General features: G+C 37.6%; 1 protein-coding gene across 1 annotated transcript in view; it reads right to left on the bottom strand.

Moving 5' to 3' along the window:
- LOC150081686 (cGMP-dependent protein kinase, isozyme 2 forms cD4/T1/T3A/T3B-like) overlaps positions 1-23,683 on the bottom strand; it is a 386,373-nt gene that overhangs the window by 153,825 nt on the left and 208,865 nt on the right. The window contains exons 5-7 of the mRNA XM_090379551.1: positions 22,071-22,134; positions 5,337-5,414; positions 4,218-4,312 (exon numbers count right to left, since the gene is read on the bottom strand). Of these exons, the coding sequence (XP_090235677.1) occupies positions 4,218-4,312; positions 5,337-5,414; positions 22,071-22,134 (237 nt within the window). The remainder of the gene's footprint in view (positions 1-4,217; positions 4,313-5,336; positions 5,415-22,070; positions 22,135-23,683) is intronic.

The raw sequence follows: 23,683 nt of genomic DNA, 5'->3' as shown, positions 1-23,683 counted from the left end.
AATAAGCACTGCAGGATCATCTAGACAAGACTTCAGTTATAGCTAGGACACAGCATGGTTTTGTTAAGGGTAAGTCTTGCCTGACCAATTTGATTGGATACTATGATGCAGTCACAAAAGAACTGGATGCAGGGAATAACTTTGATATTATATACTTGGATCTTAGAAAGGCTTTTGATACTGTTGCACATGGAAGACTGCTGCACAAATTGGAGCAGTGTGGCATTGGAGGCAAATTGCTGCTATGGATAAAGGGGTGGTTGAGGGGGAGAAGACAGAGAGTGGTAATCAATGGACACTGCTCATCGTGGACTAATGTTATTAGTGGAGTCCCTCAGGGTTCAGTATTGGGTCCTTTATTGTTTTCTGTATTTATAAATGATATTGATGATGGTATATCAGGCTTAATGTCCAAGTTTGCAGACGATACGAAGGTTGGCAGGGTTGTCAAGGACACTACTGACACTATGCTGCTGCAACAGGATTTGGAAAGGTTGAGCAGATGGGCTTCGAGGTGGCAAATGAAGTTTAACATTGACAAATGTAAAGTACTACATATGGGAAACAGCAACCCCAGAGCAACGTATCAACTCTGTGGTACTACACTGACAGTGGTAGAGAATGAAAGGGACCTGGGGGTGGTTGTGCAGGCAGATATGAAGTTCTCTGAGCAGTGCAGACGGGCTGCAAGAGTAGCTCATGGTGTATTGTCAATGATATATAGAAATTTTTCTAGCAGGGATAAGGAGGTGATTATTCCCTTGTATAAGGCAATGGTCAGGCCACACCTAGAGTACTGTATACAGGCCTGGAGGCCTCATTTCAAGAAGGATGTAGAGCTGCTGGAACGAGTACAGAGAAGGGCAACTAGATTGGTGAATGGGACAAAGGGGTGCTCTTACGAAGAAAGGCTTAAGTTTTGCGAATTACAGTGTCTGGAAACTAGGCACCAGCGAGGTGATCTGATAGAGGTATACAAAGCCTTGAATGGTTTGAGCATGCTCAATGCTGATGGGATTCTTCCTCTTGCTCAGAATAATCACCTGAGAGGGCATAAATTCAAATTGAGGAAAGACGGATGTAGGATAGATGTGCGGAAATTTGCCTTTAGTCAGCGGGTGGTTGGTAGGTGGAACAGACTTCCATCCCTTGTCGTGGAAGTTGATAGCCTAAATAAGTTTAAGGCTCAGCTGGACAGGTATTTCGAACGAACAGAGGGGTGAAGTGGAAGTGGTTATTTTTATTTATTTATGTTACTTTTTTTTTTTTTGGCTGATGCTGCATAAGCTTGCTTTCTTGCATCAAATGCCTCTACTAATGCTAATGCTAATGTCTTGCATTATCCTACAAAAGAAATCAGTTTTTCCTTTAAATTGTGTGGGGTTTTGTTTTTTTTTTCCCCTTGAAAATATTTCTACTCAAATGCACATTCACACAATAAGTGTTTTTTATTGTTTGATTTTTATAGGACAGAATGCAGTATTTTTTTTTTTTTTTTTTTAACATTAAAAAAATAAAACAGAATATAAATTTTTTGGAAGACTGGCACGGAATATTTATGGTAACAGAGGGTCTTTATGCTTCCAAATTCTGGACTGCTGTTTAGTCTTTGAATCATAATGTCATATCTGTGATTTGTCATAAGTTACAATTATCCAGGTTTGTTCCACTTGTGTCACAAATCATTGACAAAAAATTCTTGCTCATCTGTAAGGTCATGCAAAACCCATCCAGTGCACAGGCAGGAGATTTTTAATGTGGTCATAATATTGTGGCCCCATTTCAAAGAAAGCATTCAATATTACAACTAATTCTCAAAATTAGTCTTCTGTCTTCCTTCTTTTGCTCTTTCAGCTGTTTCTTTGCTGGTACTTCACTATAATTTACACCACTTATTGCTAATATTTTGAAAGCATTGGTTTTGTACACTTCCCTGATTCATCTCGTGTATTCCAACCGATGAAGGGTGAATATGGAACAATTACTCTATTACACTGTGCAGTTGATGAATCAAACATAACTATGGCAGTGTTGCTAGTCTATGTATTGTTCAAGCTGTCCTTGTAAGTAATGAGAAGAATAAATGAGAAATAATCATATATAACTGAAACACTGAGATAAAATATTATGCAATGATTAAATGCAGCTAATAATTTTCTATATGAAAATTAAAAAAGATGTGTTTCTGTTATTATTTTTTTCCCAACAGATCACTAGCTGAATTATTTAAACAAATTTTGGTTAATATTTATTTAATTTCAGTGTTCCATCTTTATATTATTATTAGCCATATGGTGTGTGTGTGTGTGTGTGTGTGTGTGTGTGTGTGAGAGAGAGAGAGAGAGAGAGAGAGAGAGAGAGAGAGAGAGAGAGAGAGAGAGAGAGAGAGAGAGAGAGAGAGAGAAAGAAATAGAAAGGAATCACCAAGAAAGCAAGAAGGTGAAGAATGATGATATCCAGCTCAAGACCCTGGGTTTGTCAAGCCCATAATAACCAGATATGAGCCCCTGGGGCAATTTTTTAAGCATTGATTTTAACTTTATCTAATTAATCAGAATTTATTTTAAATAGTGTCCTAGTTTCTCCAAACATTTTTCTGCTTTTTATAGAAAATTGGACACTGGATGATAAAATATTTTATGCATGTACCTTATATTTTATAAGGTACATGCATTTTTGATTGTGAACACCTTTTCATCTGTAGTACTCAATACTGGAATTCCAAAATCAGCAGCAGTATCCTTATTTCTTTTTATATACCCCTTTAGCCTTCTCCTCAATTACTTTCCTTTTTTCAATTGGCATCACTTCATCTTTGCCAGTCGTACTTTGGAAAAAAAGGATCATAAAGAGCTCAAGCAAACTTCCCAGAATGGTAATTATTGTAAAACTAATTGCAGCTAGTAACAAACTCTAACAAAATGATATCATCTGCAAATTTTAAATAGAAAGCATTCAGGGAGGTAATCATAGAAGCCACTAAGCTTTTTACATAAATTTAGGAGAAGTGTACTTTTGTCATTCAAGGTTTTGGCCGAAATGGCTATTAGAAGAATTGATGAGACTAGTGGCAGGAAATGAAAATAAGGTGATCCCATGTTCAGATTTCTGTCAAACTGAATAAATAATTTGCATCTACATTCACCAACAAAGAAGTTTCAGGGATGGGAATACTAGACTACAAAGTTATAACTGAGAAGAAAGTGGAAGAGAAATTTTTGAAGCTTAAGATAAATAAGGGACCAAGGAGCTACTGAAATCTACCCAATTATATTAAAGGAAGCAGTAAAAGAGGTAAGCAAACCTTTGGCAATAATTACTATAAGTTGAGGCATATGATGCAAGAAAACAGGCTTATACAGCATCAGCCAAAAAAAAAAAAACCTTTCCCATTTCACCCATCCGGTCACTCCAAATGTTTGTCGAGTTCAGCCTTAACTTTATTTAAGCTATCAACTTCCACACATCTATTCTACAACTTGCTTTCCTTAATTTTAATCTATACCCCCCCCCCTCAGGTTCTTAATCTGAGCAAGCGGAAGTATCCCATCAGCATTGAGCTGCTCAAACCATTCAAGGCTTTGTACACTTCAATCAAATTATCTCGCAGGTGCCTAGTCTCCAGATGCTTTCAGAATTTAAGCCTCTCTTGGTAAGAGAACCACTTTGTTCCTCTCACCAATCTTGTTGCCCTTCTCTGTACTCGTTCTAGCAACTCTACGTCCTTCCTAAAATGAGGCACAGGTGTGGCCTACACAGAGCCTTATACAAATGTATAATCACTTCCTTATCTCTGATAGCAAAATTCCTATTTATCATTGAAAAAACTCCATGACCTGCTTTGGCAGCTCATCTGCACTTCTCAGAGAACTTCATATCCAACTGCACAATTACCCCCAGGTATTTTTCATTCTCCACCTCCCTGAGTGAAATAGACCTGGGAGTAATTGTGCAGTTGGATATGAAGTTCTCTGAAGTAATTACAGGAGCATCCTTGCATTCCAGATAGGTAGCTTTGTATTGGAGATGTGCAAATATCTGTCCTATTCAACAGGGTGCAGGGGTTGGGAGTTAAAGTGATTAATTTCAAACCTCCTTTATAGTGCTAAACTGTGATTGCAATATAAACAGCAGATACTGTATTTGCAAATATATACATTAAAAGATTTAGAAATTAGTCTTCAAACTTACAAAAAAAATTAAACCAGTTTACTCACCTTTGAAGAGCTTTCTCACCAAAAAACTCTCCCCTGTGCAAACTTCTAATGAATTTCTCCTCACCAGTATCTGTTGACTTCTTTGTAACCCTCACCTTAAAAGTTAATTTTTTAGTTAATGATAATGTGACTGCGAAACTAATAATACATCATCACAACAGTAACAAGTAATTTTACAAAATTCAAAAACAAATTCAGAACAAGTAATATAAAAAAAAAAAATTTTTAAAGTCAATTCCTACTTAGGTCAACAAAGAAAAATTTTATTTTAGTTACTTTTTATTAAATAATTACAATTAATATAAATATGTATATACATATGACAGAATCACAATATTAAGTGACAAAATAGAAAGCAAATTTCCTTGCAATTTTCAATTTTCCTTTCTATATATGGTGTTGGACTATTATTTTTATTCACATGTTTCATTTTCCATTTTGTTCCCTCCTTGACTCAGACTAGAACCCAGAATGAAAAAAGAATCTGAAAAAGAAATTTTTTTCCAGCGATCTACACGCTTCGCCACTGACGGTATTTATTCCTAAATTTATATCCTGCTAAATATCTTATATAAGAGAATTTTTTTCTCCCATATAAAACTAAAATTAATTAATTAAATTTAATTAATGAATTAATATTTGAAAAAACTGTATTAACATCAAGTGTCATCCACTACAAGTTTAAAAAAATGTATTTGAACTTGAGTGGATGAATAACAAAAATTTATCAAAAAATTATTGATTTTCGCAAGAATTGAACTCGCATTCTTCACCTTCACGTGAAAAATACTGAAATCCTTGCATTTTACCGATTGAGCTACTGCCTGTTGATTTCAATTTTATTCCTAAATTTATATCCTGCTAAATATCTTATATAAGAGAAATTTTTTTCTCCCATATAAAACTAAAATTAATTAATTAAATTTAATTAATGAATTAATATTTGAAAAAACTGTATTAACATCAAGTGTCATCCACTACAAGTTTAAAAAAATTCATTTGAACTTGAGTGGATGAATAAAAAAGTATTTTATTAACGATTGAAAATTTGAACAAGATATATAAATATATATAGGGAGAGTGTGAACTAATAGTAGGAATTGAAAAATTAACACATGCCTTGCCACTACTAATTATGTAAAAGGTATCTCCCCGAGCCCCTTGTCGAATGATATAATCTCCCTGATTGTAGTTCATCTGAAATTACAAAACACATTTAATGATCAGACAATTGAATCATAATAAATTTGTTATTATGAAATAATTTAATTACTAAACAGATCAAACTTTACATAACTATATGAAAGCTATAGCAGGTCTACAGGTCTGAAACATATCCTTAGGCTATACAAAACTTACAAACAAAAAATGGGAAGGGAAAAAATGTGTTTTTAATAATGGTATTAATTGCTAGCATAACACCTTCACAGCAGATTGTTCTAATGTTTTATGTTTTACTGTCACAGGGGGACAATAATGGCCCTTCAGTCCAGAGGTTGGGCACATGCTCACTTCAGAAATGACTGTTGATCTTAAGTCACTAACATCATTTATTAATCAAATAATATCACCAAGAAGGAGAATCTGTTATTCATTAAAAACTAGAGGTACTTGGCTCTTCACCAGACTACAAGTATCTCCAATTAATGATTACCTTGTGTCAGATGATGAATAAACCACTTGACATAAGATCACTAATTATTGACTAATCATGCAGTCAGGCAAAGTTCTCTGAACAGTGCAGATGGGCTGCTCTTGCAGTTTTGTCAATGATATACAGCAATTTTGCCAACAGGGATAGGGAGGTGATTGATCAGACCACATCTTGAGTACTGCACACAGGTCTGGAAGCTTTTTTTAGCAAGGATCTGGATCTGTTGAAATGGATGCAAAGAGAGCAAAGAGATTAGTGAAGAGAATAAAACAGTGCTCTTAACAGGAAAGGCTTTGGTTCTACAAATTGCAGAATCACGAGACTTAAGCACCTGCAAGGAGATCTGATTGAGGTGATTAAGGCTTTGAATGAATTGAGCGAGCTGATGGCATCCTGCCTCTTGTGTTTTATTAGAGGTTTTATGCCACAATGGCAACCAAAAGCCATTATGCGGCAAACAATTGTAAAAGGCAACAGGTACATTGACATTAATGGTCAGATACTTGTATATGCATTATGTAGGATTTAGAATCAAATTCTATCACAGCATTGAATCTTTTTTAGGAAAATGAAAGCTGCATTGATATCAGATGTGTCGTCAAAAATTTGTTTCAAAGTGGGAGTGATTTAGGCTGCATGCCTTGATAACAAGGTGGTATTTGCCATACTCTATTATAGAAAGAGACAGTCAACTATGACATGTTGGATTGTGAACTGTGCATGACAATTCAGACAGTAAGGTGGATCTGAGGCAGAAAGAAAATAAAAAGTGAGCAAGGTGTGTATGATCTATCAATTCCTTGCAAGTGTGACTTCTTTTTGATTTAAGCAGCTGGATGGCCAAGACTGAAGATTCAGTTCAATCTGGAGTTTGTTGCCTTCTTCATTTTGCCAGATGGTTCCCATTGATTTATACTTTGAATTATTACAAGTTTTTGTGGTCAGTGAAAGGAATTTTCAAAGAGGCATCAACTGTTCCACAGTGAATTTGGCTTCGCAATCAGCCCTCTCATTACCAGATATGCCAATATGGGAACAAAACAAAACTTTACTACTTTCATCTACTTAGCAAGATCAGTCAGCAAGTTTTGAATATGATCAAGTAGATAGCTGTGATGTGCCCTTGGGTGCTGTAAAGTATAAATGACACTGAGGGAGTCAGTGAATATGACACAATGCATAAACTGGTGCAATTTTATAGATTTCAAGGCCATTCATATTACATACAGTTCAGCAGTAAAGATGCTAATCTAAAGGTAATGTACTAGAAAATAACGGAGCCACCGTGATGGTCACTTTTGGAGTCATCTGTGTATACTTGAGTATAAGATTCATATTCTGAAATTTATGATTTATGAAGTTGTTTTATATTCCATTGGGAAAGAGCAGTTTCCTTCCATCCTTGAAGGGACAGAAAACTCGAGAAGGCGCAGTGGAACTAATGATTACTATTTCAGAAAGATCTAGAAGTCAATTATCAAGTAATGAGCAAAGATGTATGCTAGCTGGCTGACTCACTGATGGATAAACAGCATACAAATTTTCCCAATCTGGAGTAAATAGATACCTCCAACCTGGAGGGATGGGATAATTTTTGATTTTCATAGTGTAATTCAGTAATTTTTGTCATCACAGAGAGAGCGGAGAGTTGTGAGCACTTTCAGCAGATGTACAGTAGGCTCCAAGCCTACTTCACATCTCCTGCAGTGCAATGCACAGGCCATTGTGCTGAATAGGGTCTAACTACCTAAGGTACTGGGTTTAACAGAATATGAACTGGAGATCTATAATCTAACAATGATCTTACTATAGCATATGAGTGAAGATGAATATGACAGTAAGCACCCCATGATTTAGCTGATAATACTCTCAAGATATTTAATTTCTTGAAACAGGTGGTTCTAAGCTGTTTGATATAGTCAAACAATGTCAAGTTTTTATTTAAGGTTGAGCCAAGAAATTGGACAGTAGGTACAACAGGTATGTCATGGTGATACCATGTCATACCTGTTGTACATATAGCTTTAGAACTGGGACAGACTGGAGATTACATCTTCTACAGAAATGAACTTCCACTGTTTCTCCCCCTCCCCCAGTTGATTTGTGAAAACTGTTATCTGCAACCCAAATTGTAATCCTGTTTAGAATACCATGAAGTTGTCTCTCAATCATTTTCTCAAGATATGCCAAAGTCATTACATATATATATAGAGTAGTAAAACAGTGTTGTGAATTACTGAGTTGATTTTATAATGAAGAGCTTGAAACTTAAAACTGAGCCCTGTGGTACTACATATGGTTAAACTTGGATGAAGTTACAAGTTACAAGGTTGGAATGCAGACATAGAAAGACCACTGCTTCAGAAAGTTCTGTATAAACATTGGGTGATCGTTCCCTTAGGGTGTATAGATCGGTGTACTTATCAGCTGGCGACTGATTCTGGCAACGATGCTCGAAAGGTAAAACTTGCTGACTGTCCCCTCCCTTTTTTTGTAATTTTATAATTTTGAAATTTTTGTAATTGGACACTTTTGTAATTTTTCCTACGCATGACATAAAAAAATTGAATAAATAATTCTATTTACATGTTCGTCGAACATTTCTTTTTTGCTTCGATCAAATCCAATGCGAATAGTTGCTAGTGCTGCATAAGCATTTAGGGAAATTCTGACTTACTTTTACGTAAGTAAGGGAGTGGCTGTACAGGGATTTCCCAATAATTTTTTTGCATAATGACTAGTGAGTCAACAGCAGCAATTCACAAAAAAGAATGGAAATGTTGAAAAATTACATCCAATATAGGATTTTCCCTGCACAAAAGCTCAAAAAATACCATGTTATGAGAGGTTTGCTACAATTCTCTCACTGTGTTAGAGCAAAACCGTGCCATGCAGGGGTTGCTTGTATTTTATTTTTACCTATGAATAAGGACCTTTATAACATCCTGTACAAATTTTTCCATTTTCAGTACTGAAACACTTCTTCAAAATTTGCATCATTGCCAAGAATCTGTTAAAAAATTAATGGTTCCTGCAAGATGAAGAGATCTAAAGCTAGATTTCCAGATATTTGACTGTTGAAGATATTCAATGAAAATATGCTTCCCTGCTAGCTGGAACTGGCAGAATGAACACTGGGATGGCTTCCCTCTCATAAGCAAATACAGATGAGTTGGATGGGAATGACTAGTGCAAAGTCTTGTCAAAATCACTTCTTCTCGCCTGCTTCTCCTGAAACTAGATGTCCACAGTTGCAGTTCTTTTTTTATTTGCAGGAGTTTATTATTGATTTGAATTTGCCATAGCTGAGACCAGTGATTCCTACATGCTGTTTTAATAATGGATTTGTAATCAGAGTAGGGCACTTTTGGCTGACAAGAAGATCCAGTGTCAAGACACTGGACAATCAGGACAATCCACATGTTCATACCTGGGATGCCGACATGCCCAGAAATCCAGTAGAAAATGACCAGCTGGTTGGATATTTGATAGTGACAATCTAGATCAGATGTTTCAGGATGGAATGAAAGGAGCAAAAAGTGGACTGAATGGCAGAAATCGCACTGAAGGAGTCTGTATATATCAGAACTTGCTTGAAATGATGATTGTTTATGTTATCTAGGGCTAGTTTTATTGCATACAATTCTGCAGTATAGATAATACATTCAGTTGGAAGAGATACAGCAACTGAGAAGGTGAAAAAAACCAACAGCTGTATCTGTTTTGGAGCCACTGGTAGAGAGACAGTTTTTCTGAGTTTACCAAGATATATGCTTCGTGTAGCTGCTGAAAGTTGATGTTTGCTGGGGTACACTTTCCCCATCATAGAAACAAATTGTCACACAGAGGTGGGAATGAAGAAGAATCAGTGGTAACATCTTGAAAAATAAGTTGGAAGTTAATATCCCAACTGAGCATGAGCTATTCCAATTGAAGTCCTGCAGGGTGGTTTCAGGTTTATTTTGGTTTAGCATAGCATACTGAGGGTAAGCTGGAATACTTTTAATTTTTGTTGTGTAGTTAAACAGCAAGGATTTTCTTCTAGGTTCACAGAGGGTTCACTTGCCTCAATATTCAGGCTGTGGACCAGAAATGTTCTTAACGCTCCCCAGGTAGCCTAAGGGATGGTATCCACATAGACAGCTCTTGGGATGTTCAATTTTTGAAAATTGAACATCCTAAGAGCTGTTCAAAAAAAAAATTTATGTAACTCGGGCTTACATAAGTCGGGGACTCACTGTACAGTTAATTAAAAATAACTGTTCCATATGAAATAAACTGAATGTGACATTTTAGAGATATAAAAACACGAAACGTATCATGCTGCTTACAAGTGGCACTTATACAACTGCAGGGTGCCTGGGAAAGTCTCTCAAATGATAAGAGTGGCTGAGTAAAGGTGAACAGATCTACAACCAGGAATCAAAAGGTGCATAAAGGATTAAAGGTAAACAGATCTAGTACTAGGAATCAAAACGTGACATCACACTGACCACTGGAAGGGGAGCAGCATAAGTAAACAGATTTTTTTTATTTGAATTAATTTTAATTATAAAACTTAAATTTATTAATTTTTTTTTTATTTGCATTTTCCCTGGCCCAATTGATGCATACTCACAGCACACTAATGTGCCCCGGCACACAGGTTGAGAAACACTGAATTAGGTAACAGTTCTCTCAAACCAAAAGAATGAAGATTTTGAAGAACACCATAATGCCAGGTGGTAATGAAGGCTTTCTCAATATCAAGATTAACCATAATCAGATGCTGTCTCCTTATGAAAGCATTGAAGATGTTTGCTTCTGCTTTGATCATTGCATTTAACATACACTTGTGTTCAAAGAAAGTGCATCACCTAGGAATTTCACATTTGTAACCCTTTTTCGTGATGGTATGTTACATTAATGACTAGCTTCACAAACAGAAATATAAACAAAAGATATTTATTAATATTTAAGGCAAAGCTAAGTAATATTTGACAGGTGCTCTCAAAACATTCCAATATGAGCACTTGCAACCTTTATACAACAGTTTTTGGTAAACACAATAATTATTCTTATTATTACTAGCCATATAGTGCAAGGAAGCCTGAGGCTTATGCTACACTAGCTAAAATAAATTTTTGAGTTACCAAGAGAGAGAGAGAGAGAGAGAGAGAGAGAGAGAGAGTCGGAAGTAGAAGGGAGAATGATGATATCCAGCTCAGGACCCTGGGTGTGCCAAGCCCATACTTAACCAGATGTGAGCCCCTGGGGATATGGCTGAAATGTTATCAGAAGCACTCAATTTGCTTCAGTTTATCATTTTAAATGGAAAACGAAATGAAAAGTTCACCAGATGCAAACTAATATTTAGTTGAACCGCCTCTGGCCCAGATGACAGCAGCACACCGTCAAGGCATTGACAAGATCAATTTCTTAAGATAATCAACTGATATTTCGTGGTTCCAAACACGATTTATGGCTTCCTGAAGTTCACGAAGGGTCTTTGGTTTCTTTCCGGCAACTGCAAATTCCACACGATGCCAACAGTTCTCTATAGGATTCAGGTCAGAGCTGTTTCCTGGCCAGCTAACTGTTGTAATGGACCGTTCTTCCAACCATTTTTTCACCTCTAACACATTACTATCGAACATCTAATGCAGAAATGAAGCTAAAGTAACTATGGAAGTGCCTACTTACACTTTTCGCCCAATGACAAAGAGCAGAGTCGCCCTGAAAGATACAGTTACTTGGCAGATTGAAATGGTCTCTAATTATTAGCAGCAATTTGCCTTCCAATATAGCCAGGTATGTATTGGCATTTATGGAACTTTTATAAACTACAGGTGGTGGTGGTGGTGATGGTAGTAGTGGTAGTAGTAGTAGTAGTGGCATGTGATGCAAGAAAGCAAGTGTATGAGCTTATGCAGAATCAGTCAGGGAAAAAAAAAAAAAAAAAAAAAAAATCACACAACCATTCCCTCTAAATGTTTGTCCAGTTCGTCCTTAAATTTATTTAACCTATCAACTTCCACAACGACAGATGGAAGTTTGTCCCAGCAATTAACCACCCGCTAGCTAAAGGCAACTTTCCACACATCTATTCGACATCTGTGTTTCCTCAATTTGAATTTATTCCCCCTTAGGTTCATAATCTAAAGAAGTGGTTCATAATCTCTCTGTACACGCTCCAAGCAAATCTACACTCTTCCAAAAATGAGGCCTCCAAACCTGTACGCAGTACTCAAGGCATGGCCTCACCATTGCCTTATACAGAGGGACAATCACCTTCTTTTCCCTGCTAGCAAAATTCTTATATATCATTGACAAAACCCCATGACCTGCCCTGGCAGCCTATCTGCACTGCTCAGAAAACTTCATATCTGACTGCACAATTATCCACATGTCCTTTTCATTCTCCACATTCCTGAGTGTGGTACTGAATGTTTCTCTAGGGTTACTTCTACCCATATGCAATATTTTGCATTTTCCAATGTTAAACTTCAGTTGCCACTTCTCAGCCGATCTCCCCAAATTTTCAAGATCCTGTTGCGGTAGCACACTGCCATTACTGTCATTAACAACCCTGCCAACCTTTGTATCATCTGCAAACTTTGACACTAAGCCTGATATACCTTCATCAATATCATTGATAAAAAAAAAAAAAAAAAAAAAAGTGGACCCAACACCAAACCCTGTGGGACTCCACTAATAACATTAGTCCATGAAGAGCAGAACGCATTGATTACCTCTGTCTTCTCCCACTCAACCATCCTTTTATCCATTGTAGCAACTTACCCTTAATACCATTCTGCTCGAATTTGTACAGTAGTCTTCCATGCGCAATGGTGTCAAAATCTTTCCTGAAATCCAAGTATATGATATCAAAATTATTTTTTGCATCCATTTCCTTTGTAACCACATCATAATATCCAATCAAATTTGTCAGACAAGATTTTCCCTTAACAAACCCATGCTGTGTCTGAATTATTGCTGCAGTCTTGTCTAGATGATCCTGCAATGCATCTTTAACAAGAGGTCCATTATTTTACTCGAAACAGAAGTTAAACTAAATGGTCTGTAATTACTCGTGTCACCCATCAATCCCCCTTTGTGAATTGGGGATACATTTGCACATCTCCAGTCCATGGGGACCTCCCTTGAATCCAAGGATGCTCTCATAATTATGGCAAAGGGTTTGCTTACTTCCTTTGCTGCCTCGTTTAATATAACTGGATAGATCCCATCCACCCCAAGTGCCTTTCTTATCTTTAACTTCAACAATTTCTCCTCCACTTTGTTCTCAGTTATTACAAAATCATTAAGCACCCTGCTACAATTTGATAACCTTCTGGCATTTTCAAACCTTAATAACTCCTCATGTGTGAATGTAGATGCAAAATACTCATTCAGTTTGTTTGCTGTCTGAGCAGGATCATCAACAGTCGAACCATCAATATCAAGTGGACCAATCAGATTCACCCCCTTCCTTTTAGAGTTTATATAAGTAAAGAAATCCTTGCTATTTTTCTTACCATCCTTTGCCAAAGATTTCTCGTAATCTGCCTTCGCCTACATAACCACCTTCGTGACTTGAGACTAGCTTATATCTGCCATAGATTTCTGTGTTGCCTGATAATTTATATGCATCCAATGCATTTTTCTTCTCTGCGACAAGTCTCATTAGTTCATTCGACACCTTGAACAATATTCCTAAACCTTGAACAATATTTCTTAATAGGTATGAAACTTTTAGTAGCTTCCTCGATTAATTCCTTCAATGCTTCCCACTTAAAATTTGCTGTTGGTACCATCATCAGTTGATCCCACTGTACAGAATTTAAAAACTGTCTGAGACCACTGTAGTCACCTTTACGGAAGCAAAAACCCTTTCCTTTACCCCTGATGGTAATTATATCTTTAAAGTAAATCCCACATCAGTAGACTGTGATCACTGCCACCTAGTGGTTCCTTTATCTGCAAATTCTTAATACACGAATGATCACTGCTGATAACCAGATCAAGAGTATTACCCTCTCTAGTTGCCTCAAGAACATGCTGCTGCAGAAAACAATCATCCAATAAATCCACAAAAGTCATACTAGTGTGCGAGTGACCAACCCACAAGTTCCAGTCAATATCTGGGAAGTTAAAATCCCCATTTCTCTGTACGATTGTTCATTGTACTGATTCGAGTCATTAGACACATAACACACTCCTACTCTTATTTTTGCTTTCACAGTGCTTATGTCACACCAAACTGAGCCAACAGTGCACTGTTCATCTATATCAACTGTATGCACTTCTTTTGATTTTATGTTTTTCTTAATTAATTCTAATAAGAAAATTAATTAAGAAAATTAATTAATTTTCTTAATTCTCCCTTCCTATCCTTTCTGTACACATTGACTCCCCAAATTCCAATACTGCATTCCTAATATCTGTGTGACACCTCTCTGCTATCCAAACAATATCCTCCTTTGATGTCTTGACCAACACTTCAAATTCATCAAATTTATTTACCATACTTCTATCATTGGCATACATGCAAGTATACATGCACCTATCCTTATTCTTAGTTACCCTAACACATCCCATATACCCACCTGTTTCACGATGACTGCCATCAGTCCCCGAAAACCCCAGCACCCCTTGCTCCAGGCCGCTGCTTTGTCTAATAGAAGTAGTGCAAGAATCACCTTCACCCCTGCCTGTGGCTACGTTTAACCTGTGAATCCCCCAAGCTAGCAGTTTTCCAACCCACCTGACACTGCCTCGATAGCATCAGCAAACCCTTTCTATTTAAGTGTATCCCATCCCTGTTGAAGCAGTCTCTCCTGTTAACAAGCATAGACAACACTGAAAAAAATTCTACCCCTTGAGCCTTGCACATTCCCTCCATGGCCGGATTGACTGACAAGGCTCTCATCATGTACTCCCTCCTATCATGTCTAGGCAGAATTGCAAACACTTTCAAATTTAACCCTAACTCACGACTTTTTTGCAACATTGACCTGTACTTGTTAAGTAAATCTGCAGATCTTCTACTCTTAATGTCATTGGTGCCAATGTGTACAACAATATCACCTTTTGTGCCCTTAAAAGATGATATATGCTTCACAATGTCATCGACTTTTGCCCCTGGCAGACATACCCTGGTCCTATTCCATCTATCCTTTTAACACATTATATTCTCCGTCTCCCTGACAATACAGTCACCAACAATAACTAACTCCTGTGGGGCCAGCACATTCTGCCTTGGAGATTGCCGCAGCGTTGTCTGATGCCCAGGAGTGAGCTCTGGCATTCAGTTGGGCAGCTGAGACCTTGATGGGCCCCTCCTATTAATTTCTTCAAGGGCATCTACCCTCCACCTCAAGCTTTCATAGACACCCATTAGAACTTTTTTTTTTTTTTTTTTGGTAGTTGTTGGCGCATAGGCTTCTGTGGCCATAATGCACCTCCCAAGGTTTTTGCAGTACTTTGATCCAAGCCCGAGGCGCGAATCGAACCCGCAACCTTTGGGTTGCCAGGCAGGCACTTTACCCACCTGGCTAGTCCGGTCGGCACCATTAGAACTGTGTTGACGCCTAATTTCTAAACACTCTCTGCACCTGGCACACACAAACACATCCTCCTTGGCTAGATCATGTTCTGTTCCAGAAAGTTTGATAACATTTCACAAGTTGCACGTTTTCTTTTGGCTGTGATGCGTTGGAGAATCGCTCCCCTCAATTTCCCTTTTTTTCCCGATTTCAGAGGGGATAATCTCTAGAGTAGCCAGTGTGTGGGGCCACTGCAATTTGAGCATTTATGCTGCTCTGTTTTACAGGCTATACGAATGTGCTCACATGGGCTGCAAGCAGCACAAGTGGCTAAACTACTGCAGACCTTTTGGGACTCTTGTGGAGACTACATACGTGAGGGGGTATAAATTCAACTGAGGAAGGCTGGTTGCACAATAGATGTTGAAAATTTGTCTTCAGCCAGCAGGTGACTGATTGTTAGAACAAACTTCCACCTGTGTTATGGAGGTGGATAGTTTTAATAAATTCAAGAAAGAACTAAACAAGCTTTTATAGGGGATGGGCAGGTGAGAAGTGTAAAGTGAAGTATTTTCTCTTTTTTTTATGTACTTTTTTTTTTTTTTTGGTCGATACTATATAAGCTTGCTTTCTTACATCATTGCTACTATTAATACTAAAAGTATCAAACCTAAATGAGCAGTCAAATAGTGTGTGTGTAAAAATAATTTATTTTTATAATCCTATTACTGAACTGCCATGGTCCAATGCAGCAAATTAGTAAAGAAATTGGGCATATCTGCATTGAAACAGGGAAACTATTCCACTGTATTGAAGTAGTTTGAGAAAAGAATGCTACCTTAATTTTATTAATTCAGTGGCAAAGTGTTCAAAGTCAACAAAACCATAAATGAATACAGAACACTACATGGTGCTGTACAAATCTGAGTAGTGTTCTATGTGCATATGAGAATACTTACAACACTTGAACACTGTTGACCACACTGAAAGATTATTTCTGTATGAGTTCAATAAAACACAATAGTTTCATTCACTATTTATCTTTCATGTAGTACCCCTGCTCCAGACACATATCCCTATTTCACTCTCAAGTCAAAGTGACAAATTTACGGCACCTTCACTTCATTCTGGAAGCACATGACCTGCAATAACTTTTTCTACTTTTTCACTTAATCTGAATTAAGTGTAAATGAAGCAGGTACAAGATTTTTTTTTTTTTGCTTTTTCATTACATGGTCTTTGGTCCTTGAGGTTATCGCAGACATTCTCTCAGATATGTCAGACAAGCTGTGCTTGCAACCTGGGAGTCTAAAACGCTGATGGAACTGATATTCAGATGACACGGAAGTCAAGTGGACCCAATTTCAGCGAAGTTTGAAAGGTCTGTGACAGCCTCTACTTGCACCTTCACAAAGGTGGGACTGTTAGTAATCCTGGGTATAACTCCCATGCACAAGACACTGTGGGTGTCCACCTAAGTGTGAACCAACGTAAGCAGGGGTTGAAGTGTGGCGCCCACACCACAAGGAGGAATTCTGCCCCTCTGTATTACCAGGCAATACTAGGTGGTAGATGACTCTTATCAATTGGTGCAATACCACCACTTTGCTTATTGGAGGCTTGAAGTGGTGGAATCACTTCAAGTTTAGTCTCCAGAGCTAAGTTCCAGTCAACCCTTTCCCATCTCTTCCCTCAAGCAGTACGACTGATGTCTTTTGAGGTTATGATGAACAGCATGGAGAGATACAAATTTCTTTACATTTCAAGGAAACAGCTCGAAAATGGTGTTCGAAGGCTGGCCACTAGTTAGTACTCTAAGAGGCTTCCGAATCAGCTAGTGTATAATTTTGCTACCTCTACTCTGCCAGATAGTGACTGGAGGGAGTCCAAGTAGTGGGTATGTGGGGGGCATTGTCAAGGATCTGAATATATTCTTACCATGTGTATGTCATATACAAAAATTTCATTATTTCATAAAGCATGTCCCCCCCAACTTTTTCTTACTTTTGAATACACCATGAATTGTCAAACTAATAGAACAAGCTAATCTGTGAAAAGATATAAACCTCCCAAACTTTTCCTAGTTCATTTCACAAACATACATAGTCTTCGTTCTAATCTCAACGATGTCCATTTCCACTAACAGTCTGCCATACCCCGTGTACTTTTTCTGACAGAATCTCAGTTATTGATTAATTCAAACACTGCTCATCTCAGCTGCCCAAATTATATGCTGTATGATTCCTTTCGCCTCAAAGGAAGTACTTGTGCATATGTCCGTTCCGGTATTTCCTGTCAGAGACTTGGTAATTTGGAATCTCCACTTTTCGATCCTCTCTGGCTTAAAATCTCTTTACCTCATTCTGTCAAATTCATCTGTTGTCTTTACTGTTCTCCGAACTCCAATAATCATGTGGAGCTCTTTGCAACGACTTTCTCGAGTCCAACTGTCCTAAGAGTGAGGCAATTTTCCTTGGTGATTTTAATGTTCACAATTCCAGCTGGCTTCAAATTTTTTTGTCATATAGACCCAGCTGTCCGAGATGCTGAGGCTTTTGCAATTACTAATGACTGCGCACAGATTGTTCATTTACCTACCAGAATACCGGACAATCCTAACCATACAACCAATATGCTTGATCTTTTTCTCACAAACAACCCTTCTAAGTACATGGTGGTCGAAGTGAGTGGTCTTTCAGGCACCTCAGATCGCAACTTGGCGATTGTTTCTTCTCCACTGGAGCCTTTATCTCATGGCTATTCCCAACCTCGTGTTGTTTGGCATTACAAGAAAGCAAAATGGGATGACAAGGGAGATTTCTTTTCTTCTTTTCATTCGTCAGATTACTGTTTCAAAACTTCTGATGTCAACCTTTGCTCAGATCGTGTCAGTGAAATTATTCTTGTGGGAATGGAATCCTTTATTCCACACTCCACTTTAAAATCTCCTCCTTTATCTAAACCTTGGTTTTCCAATAAATGTGCTAAGACTGTTCAAGAGAAGAACGTTGCATATCGTGATTGGTGCATTTCCAATTCTTCAGTTTCATTTACTGCCTACAACAAAGCTCGCAACAATTGTAAAGCAGTCATTAATCATTCCAAACTACATTTTGAACAGGTTAAGAGTAGAAAACTTGCTTCTTGCCCTAATGGTAGCCGAGTATTCTGCTCTCTTGCCAAAGCTATTGGCCGCAACTTTTGCCCATCTCTGTTCCCATGTCAAAACCAGATGGTTCTATTGTCACTTAAGCCAAGGATAAAGCTGACCTGCAAGCATCCCATTTTATCTTCCAACTCATGTATTAATGAACTTGGTAAAACACCTCCCAACATTCCCAACACACTCCATTCAATGCCTCCTGTGGTCTTCCGTCTAAAGGATGTCAGAAGGATTTTGACGAATCTTGATGCTAGAAAGCTCCAGGTCCTGATGGTATTTCTCCACTTGTTCTCAAAACCTATGACACTGAATTTACTCCTGTTCTTTTCCGCCTTTTTTCACTTTCTTATCCAAAAGGCATTCTTCCTTCTGCTTGGAAATTTGTTCATATCCAGCCAGTTCCTAAAAAGAGTGACAAATCCCTCCCATTGAATTATCATCCCAGTGCAATTACTTCTGCCTTTCTAAAGTAATGGAGAAATCAATTAACTACCAACTCTTAAACTACCTAGAAACCTTCCATCTGATTAACAAATCGCTAGTATCGATTCGTCAGTGTCAATCCACTGGTAATATTCTGGCTTATGTTACCCATTTATGGACAAATTCAATGGAAAAGTTTGGTGAAACACAAGCAGTTGCCCTTGACATCTCAAAGGTTTTCGATCGTGTTTGGCATAAAGGTTTTCTAAACAAGCTTCCATTGTATGGTTTGCCAACCGTTTTTTGTAATTGGTTATTCAGTTTTCTCTCTGACGCTCACTGAGGGTAGATGGCTCTCTGTCTTCTAACTTCTCCACTAATGCTGGTGTCCCCACAAGGTTCAGTTCTTTCCCCCACTCTTTTCCTCTTGTATATCAATGACCTTCTTTCATTGACTGGAAATCCTATCCATAGTTTTGCTGATGATAGCAATTGCATTCCACTTTCCATTTTGAAAAACCTTGCCCCTGCTGAATCAGCTTCAATGCCGATCTCCAGCTAATTCTCCAGTGGGGCAAAGACAACTTAGTTGATTTCAATCCTTCTAAAACTCAGTCCTGTCTTATATCTCGCAAAAAGGATTCTTCTGCTCCTATTCTTATGTTTGGTGACACTCCGATTTCTAGGCAAGATGATATCTCTCTTTTGGGGATTACCCCGACTTCTAATCTCTGTTGGCACAAGCACATTACAAATATTGCTTCCTCTGCTTCAAAAAACTTTGTTTTCTCTTTCGCTCTCAGTGTTACTTTTCTTTCAAACAGCTGTTCACTCTGTACAAATCGCAAATCCACCCTACCATAGAATATTGTTCCTACATCTGGGGCGGTGCCCCCCAAAACCTCTCTCGGGCTCCTAGATTCCATTCAGAAGTGGGCACTTAGGTTAATTAATGACTCATGTCTAACAGAGTCTCTCTCCACTCTGTCTCATAGATGTACTGTTTCCTATGCATGCCTCTTCTACAGATACTTCCATTGGCACTGTTCTTCTGAATTGGCTTCTATAATTCCCGCTCTCTCTTTCAAAACAGTCCAAACATGTGCCATCACCAGCCAACATCCATTTACTGTCCAACTTCAAACTCACAGAACCAACTTTTCATCTTCCTCATTTATTCATTCAACTGCCGTTTTCTGGAACAACCTTCCTTCATACGTAATTCTGAAAATTACAGTCTACAGAAGTTCAAGTCTAATGTCAACAAATATCTTCTTTCATCTTCTCCACTCAAGCACGGTACTAAGCACTATTGGTTCTAAAACCTCTCATGTTTGAGGTTTTCGTAAAAAAAAAAAAATTTTTTTTTAATGTATAGGGACTTTTTTTCTAGCTTTTTTGTAATTAATAAGATTGTCAGTGGGGAGATATTTCCAGAATAGGGTCCAGGACTTATGCTTCTCTTTTTGGTTTTGCTACATTGATCATTCCAACAGAAAATACAGTGCCTATGATGGCTATGAGCAGTTTGAATTGCACTTTGCTTGCCACTATCATTTGTAATGTCTATAATATCAGCATTTTCTATAAATTGAACTGATATAATCTGCTCATCTAGTATAGGGAGGTTTGCATCTAAACGGTCTACTGTCTGAAACTTACTTGATTTCAGTTTCAAGTAGTTGGGTATCATTTGTGAGTAGTTTTCAGATTGCGAAAAAGTTTCTGATGAAACATAGATCAACTTTCACCCTACTCTCCAATCTAGCACCAGCATGGACTTCTTCCTTTTTTCTAAAGTGAAAAACTGCCCTCAGAGGAAAGAGATTTCAGGGCGTTAAGGACATAAATAAAAACATAATCCCCGAACCGAACATCATCTCTTTGAATGCCTTCACTGATTCTTTTCAGAAAATTTTAAAAAGGTGTAATAAGCGCATTCAATCAGGCGGTGATCAGTTTGAATAAAAATAAAACCATTTTTGAGCTCCTTCGCTGTGTTCTTTTTATTGCAGTCTGGGAGCTTTATTGCCACACCTTGTATATCGCGATGCGTACTGCTATGGCTTCCAAAAGGCATTTGTACAGAAATATACTTGGATGGTATTTAAGAATCAGTGTTGATTGCTACTCTCTCATGGGCCTTATTTGAGGTGATGCAGGATGGTACTGATCAAGAAAGTCGTGGATTTATATTACTGCAGAACCACAGCAATTCCACTGTTGTTGTTGTTGTTTGGTTTTTAGGAGCATTAGCAACTAAGGCCATATTGCTCTGGGGATATGCGGTGGTCATTCTCTGACCTTTCCGCATCCTCCGTATTTGGTGGTCACAGGCTTGAACCCGTCTAATCAAGAAGCATGTGCTACGCACTGCTGCTCCTGCCCACCTGGCTAAGGAGGCCACCTGGTTACTGTGTGCATTATTTAAGTTTAGGATTTACTTTAGCCTGTTTCCAAGAAATGGCTGTTTGCACCAGTAAAATTTTTCCTTCTCTTTTTTGGGAAAAATAGGACGAGTGTCTTATGGATACTTGTTCTATCATCCTGAGGGTGTATTTCCAAAACTGTCATCTTGGTTTGCACTGTCATCTATAGTATATGTCATTTCAACATATATCTTATACATGTTAAAAAAAAAAAAAGGGGGGGTAACTGCAGTCATTATCAACCCACTGCAGGATGGAAGCCTCCTCAACAATTCATGCTGAGAGAAATGGACCGTGATCTGCCACGCTGGTCCAGTGCGGGTTGGCAGATCGACAGTATTTAGCAGTCAGGGGCTTGAACCCCGGTCTACTCAAAGAGCATATGCTACTGCACTCCCGCTCCTGACCACTCGGCAATGGAGGCCTTATACATGTATCCAAATGTAAATGTAACTTTACAATGATACTATTACACAACAGCTGCATTTACACCTAATGAATAGCAGTTCCTAGAAAAAATTTCAGGGTTGTCCCAGTAATACATTAGATCATCCTATGTACTTTTTGAACCACCACATTTGCTAGCTTTCTAACTACAGAGTCTTCTATAAAAATTGAATAAGCAAGAAATGTATATTTTTTAATGAAACCACTTACCTCTTCTAATATATCAGCAATTTTTATTAGTGTATCTTCTTTTAATTTCCTGAAACTTGGCACACTGTATTAAAATTTAAAATAAATTAATGTAGTTTGGGTTCAAGTTTATTACATTAGTTAAATGTGAAAAAAATAATTAAAAATTACACTTTGCTAAATATTATCAAAAGATTTAAATTACTCTTATCATAGAGTGGCTGTTGTTCAACAAAAATGGAAATACAGTACTCTCTCGATTTTCTGGGATAGATGGTAGAAATAAATTCCCGGTTAATCCAAAAATACAGCAAGTCCCTGACGTACATAAGAGATAACTTTCCAGGACTTCTTACGTAACTCGGGAATGACTAATAAAATATTGCTACTTATCCCTGATATGACAAAATTACAAAAATCACATAATATCCTCAGAAGAATGAAGAAAAATAGTTATATATTTTTAATTAGTTCAATTAAAAACTAACTGGGGATGGCAGTGAAGTAGCTTGAGTGGCACATAAGAAAACATAAAAGGAAGAAAAAAGCACATGTTAGTACTGTAAAGATTGATATGTGTTTTGTAGCTTTGGTTGTTATAGTTGACTTAATTGGTACCGATCCCTTCACCGCTGCTCGTATTCTGTCTTTCTCCTTAATTATCATGTTCATCGTTGCCACTGACAAATCTGGATTCCCCACGATACTTGTTAATGTTTGGCCATTTTTATATATCTTTATTATTTTAATTTTCTGATCCAACTCGATCGCTTTCCTTTTTTTGATAGGTTTACAAGTACCGCTGTCACTTATCTCTTAGTCGACACCACGATAACAGTCGAAATTAAATTTTCTGAAAAGAACTTCACAGGGTTAAGGCGAAAACTCACTATTATCACCCCACGCAAGCTCACATTTTACTAAAGCACGTTTCTGGGTGTCACTACCATCCAAAGGCTATCCTGGAATGGATATCTCCTGGAAGAAGGAGAAGAGGAAGACCTAGGAGGACATGAATGGATAGAGTACGGGAGTGCATGACAGCCCACTGCTTAACTGACCAAGACATCTGAATCGCACTTTATGGCGTGAAAAAATTCCTACCAAAAAATAACTTGTAGGCTGAAGAAATCCATGAAACACTCCTCTTGAAGAAGACTACAATAAAACAATTTGCACTTTCCGGGTTACTGGGCTTTTCTGTTACTGCAATTCATTATAAATGGGAAGTAAACTCGATTTTATTCCATTTGCGATAATACCGATAATAAGTTACAGTATTATAGTGAATTGTGTGTGTCCCCTTCACTGAAATAGTCATATAAAAAATATATAAATAACGTAAGTCGGGGACTTACTGTATTGAAAAATGTTCAGCAACCTACGTAAAAAGTATGGTGATGGATAAAAAAATGAAAAACCTTACCACGTAATACTTGCGTGTCCGATACGATGCTTCCCTTTATTTTTTTCAATGTCAATTTTAAATCTAATAGCTTCCCTTTATTTTTTTCAATGTCAATTTTAAATCTAATAGCTTCCCTTTATTTTTTACAGTGTTGCGTATGGTTTGGTCACCAACATTATAATGGTTCATTAGAGATTTAACAAATGCACCGTTTTCAAACTTTTGA

The sequence above is a fragment of the Mastigoproctus giganteus genome, chromosome 8 (genome assembly GCF_048544385.1).
Source record: "Mastigoproctus giganteus isolate SK-2022 chromosome 8, ASM4854438v1, whole genome shotgun sequence".
NCBI lineage: Eukaryota > Metazoa > Arthropoda > Arachnida > Uropygi > Thelyphonidae > Mastigoproctus > Mastigoproctus giganteus.
This window is presented reverse-complemented; position numbering and strand designations above follow the sequence as displayed.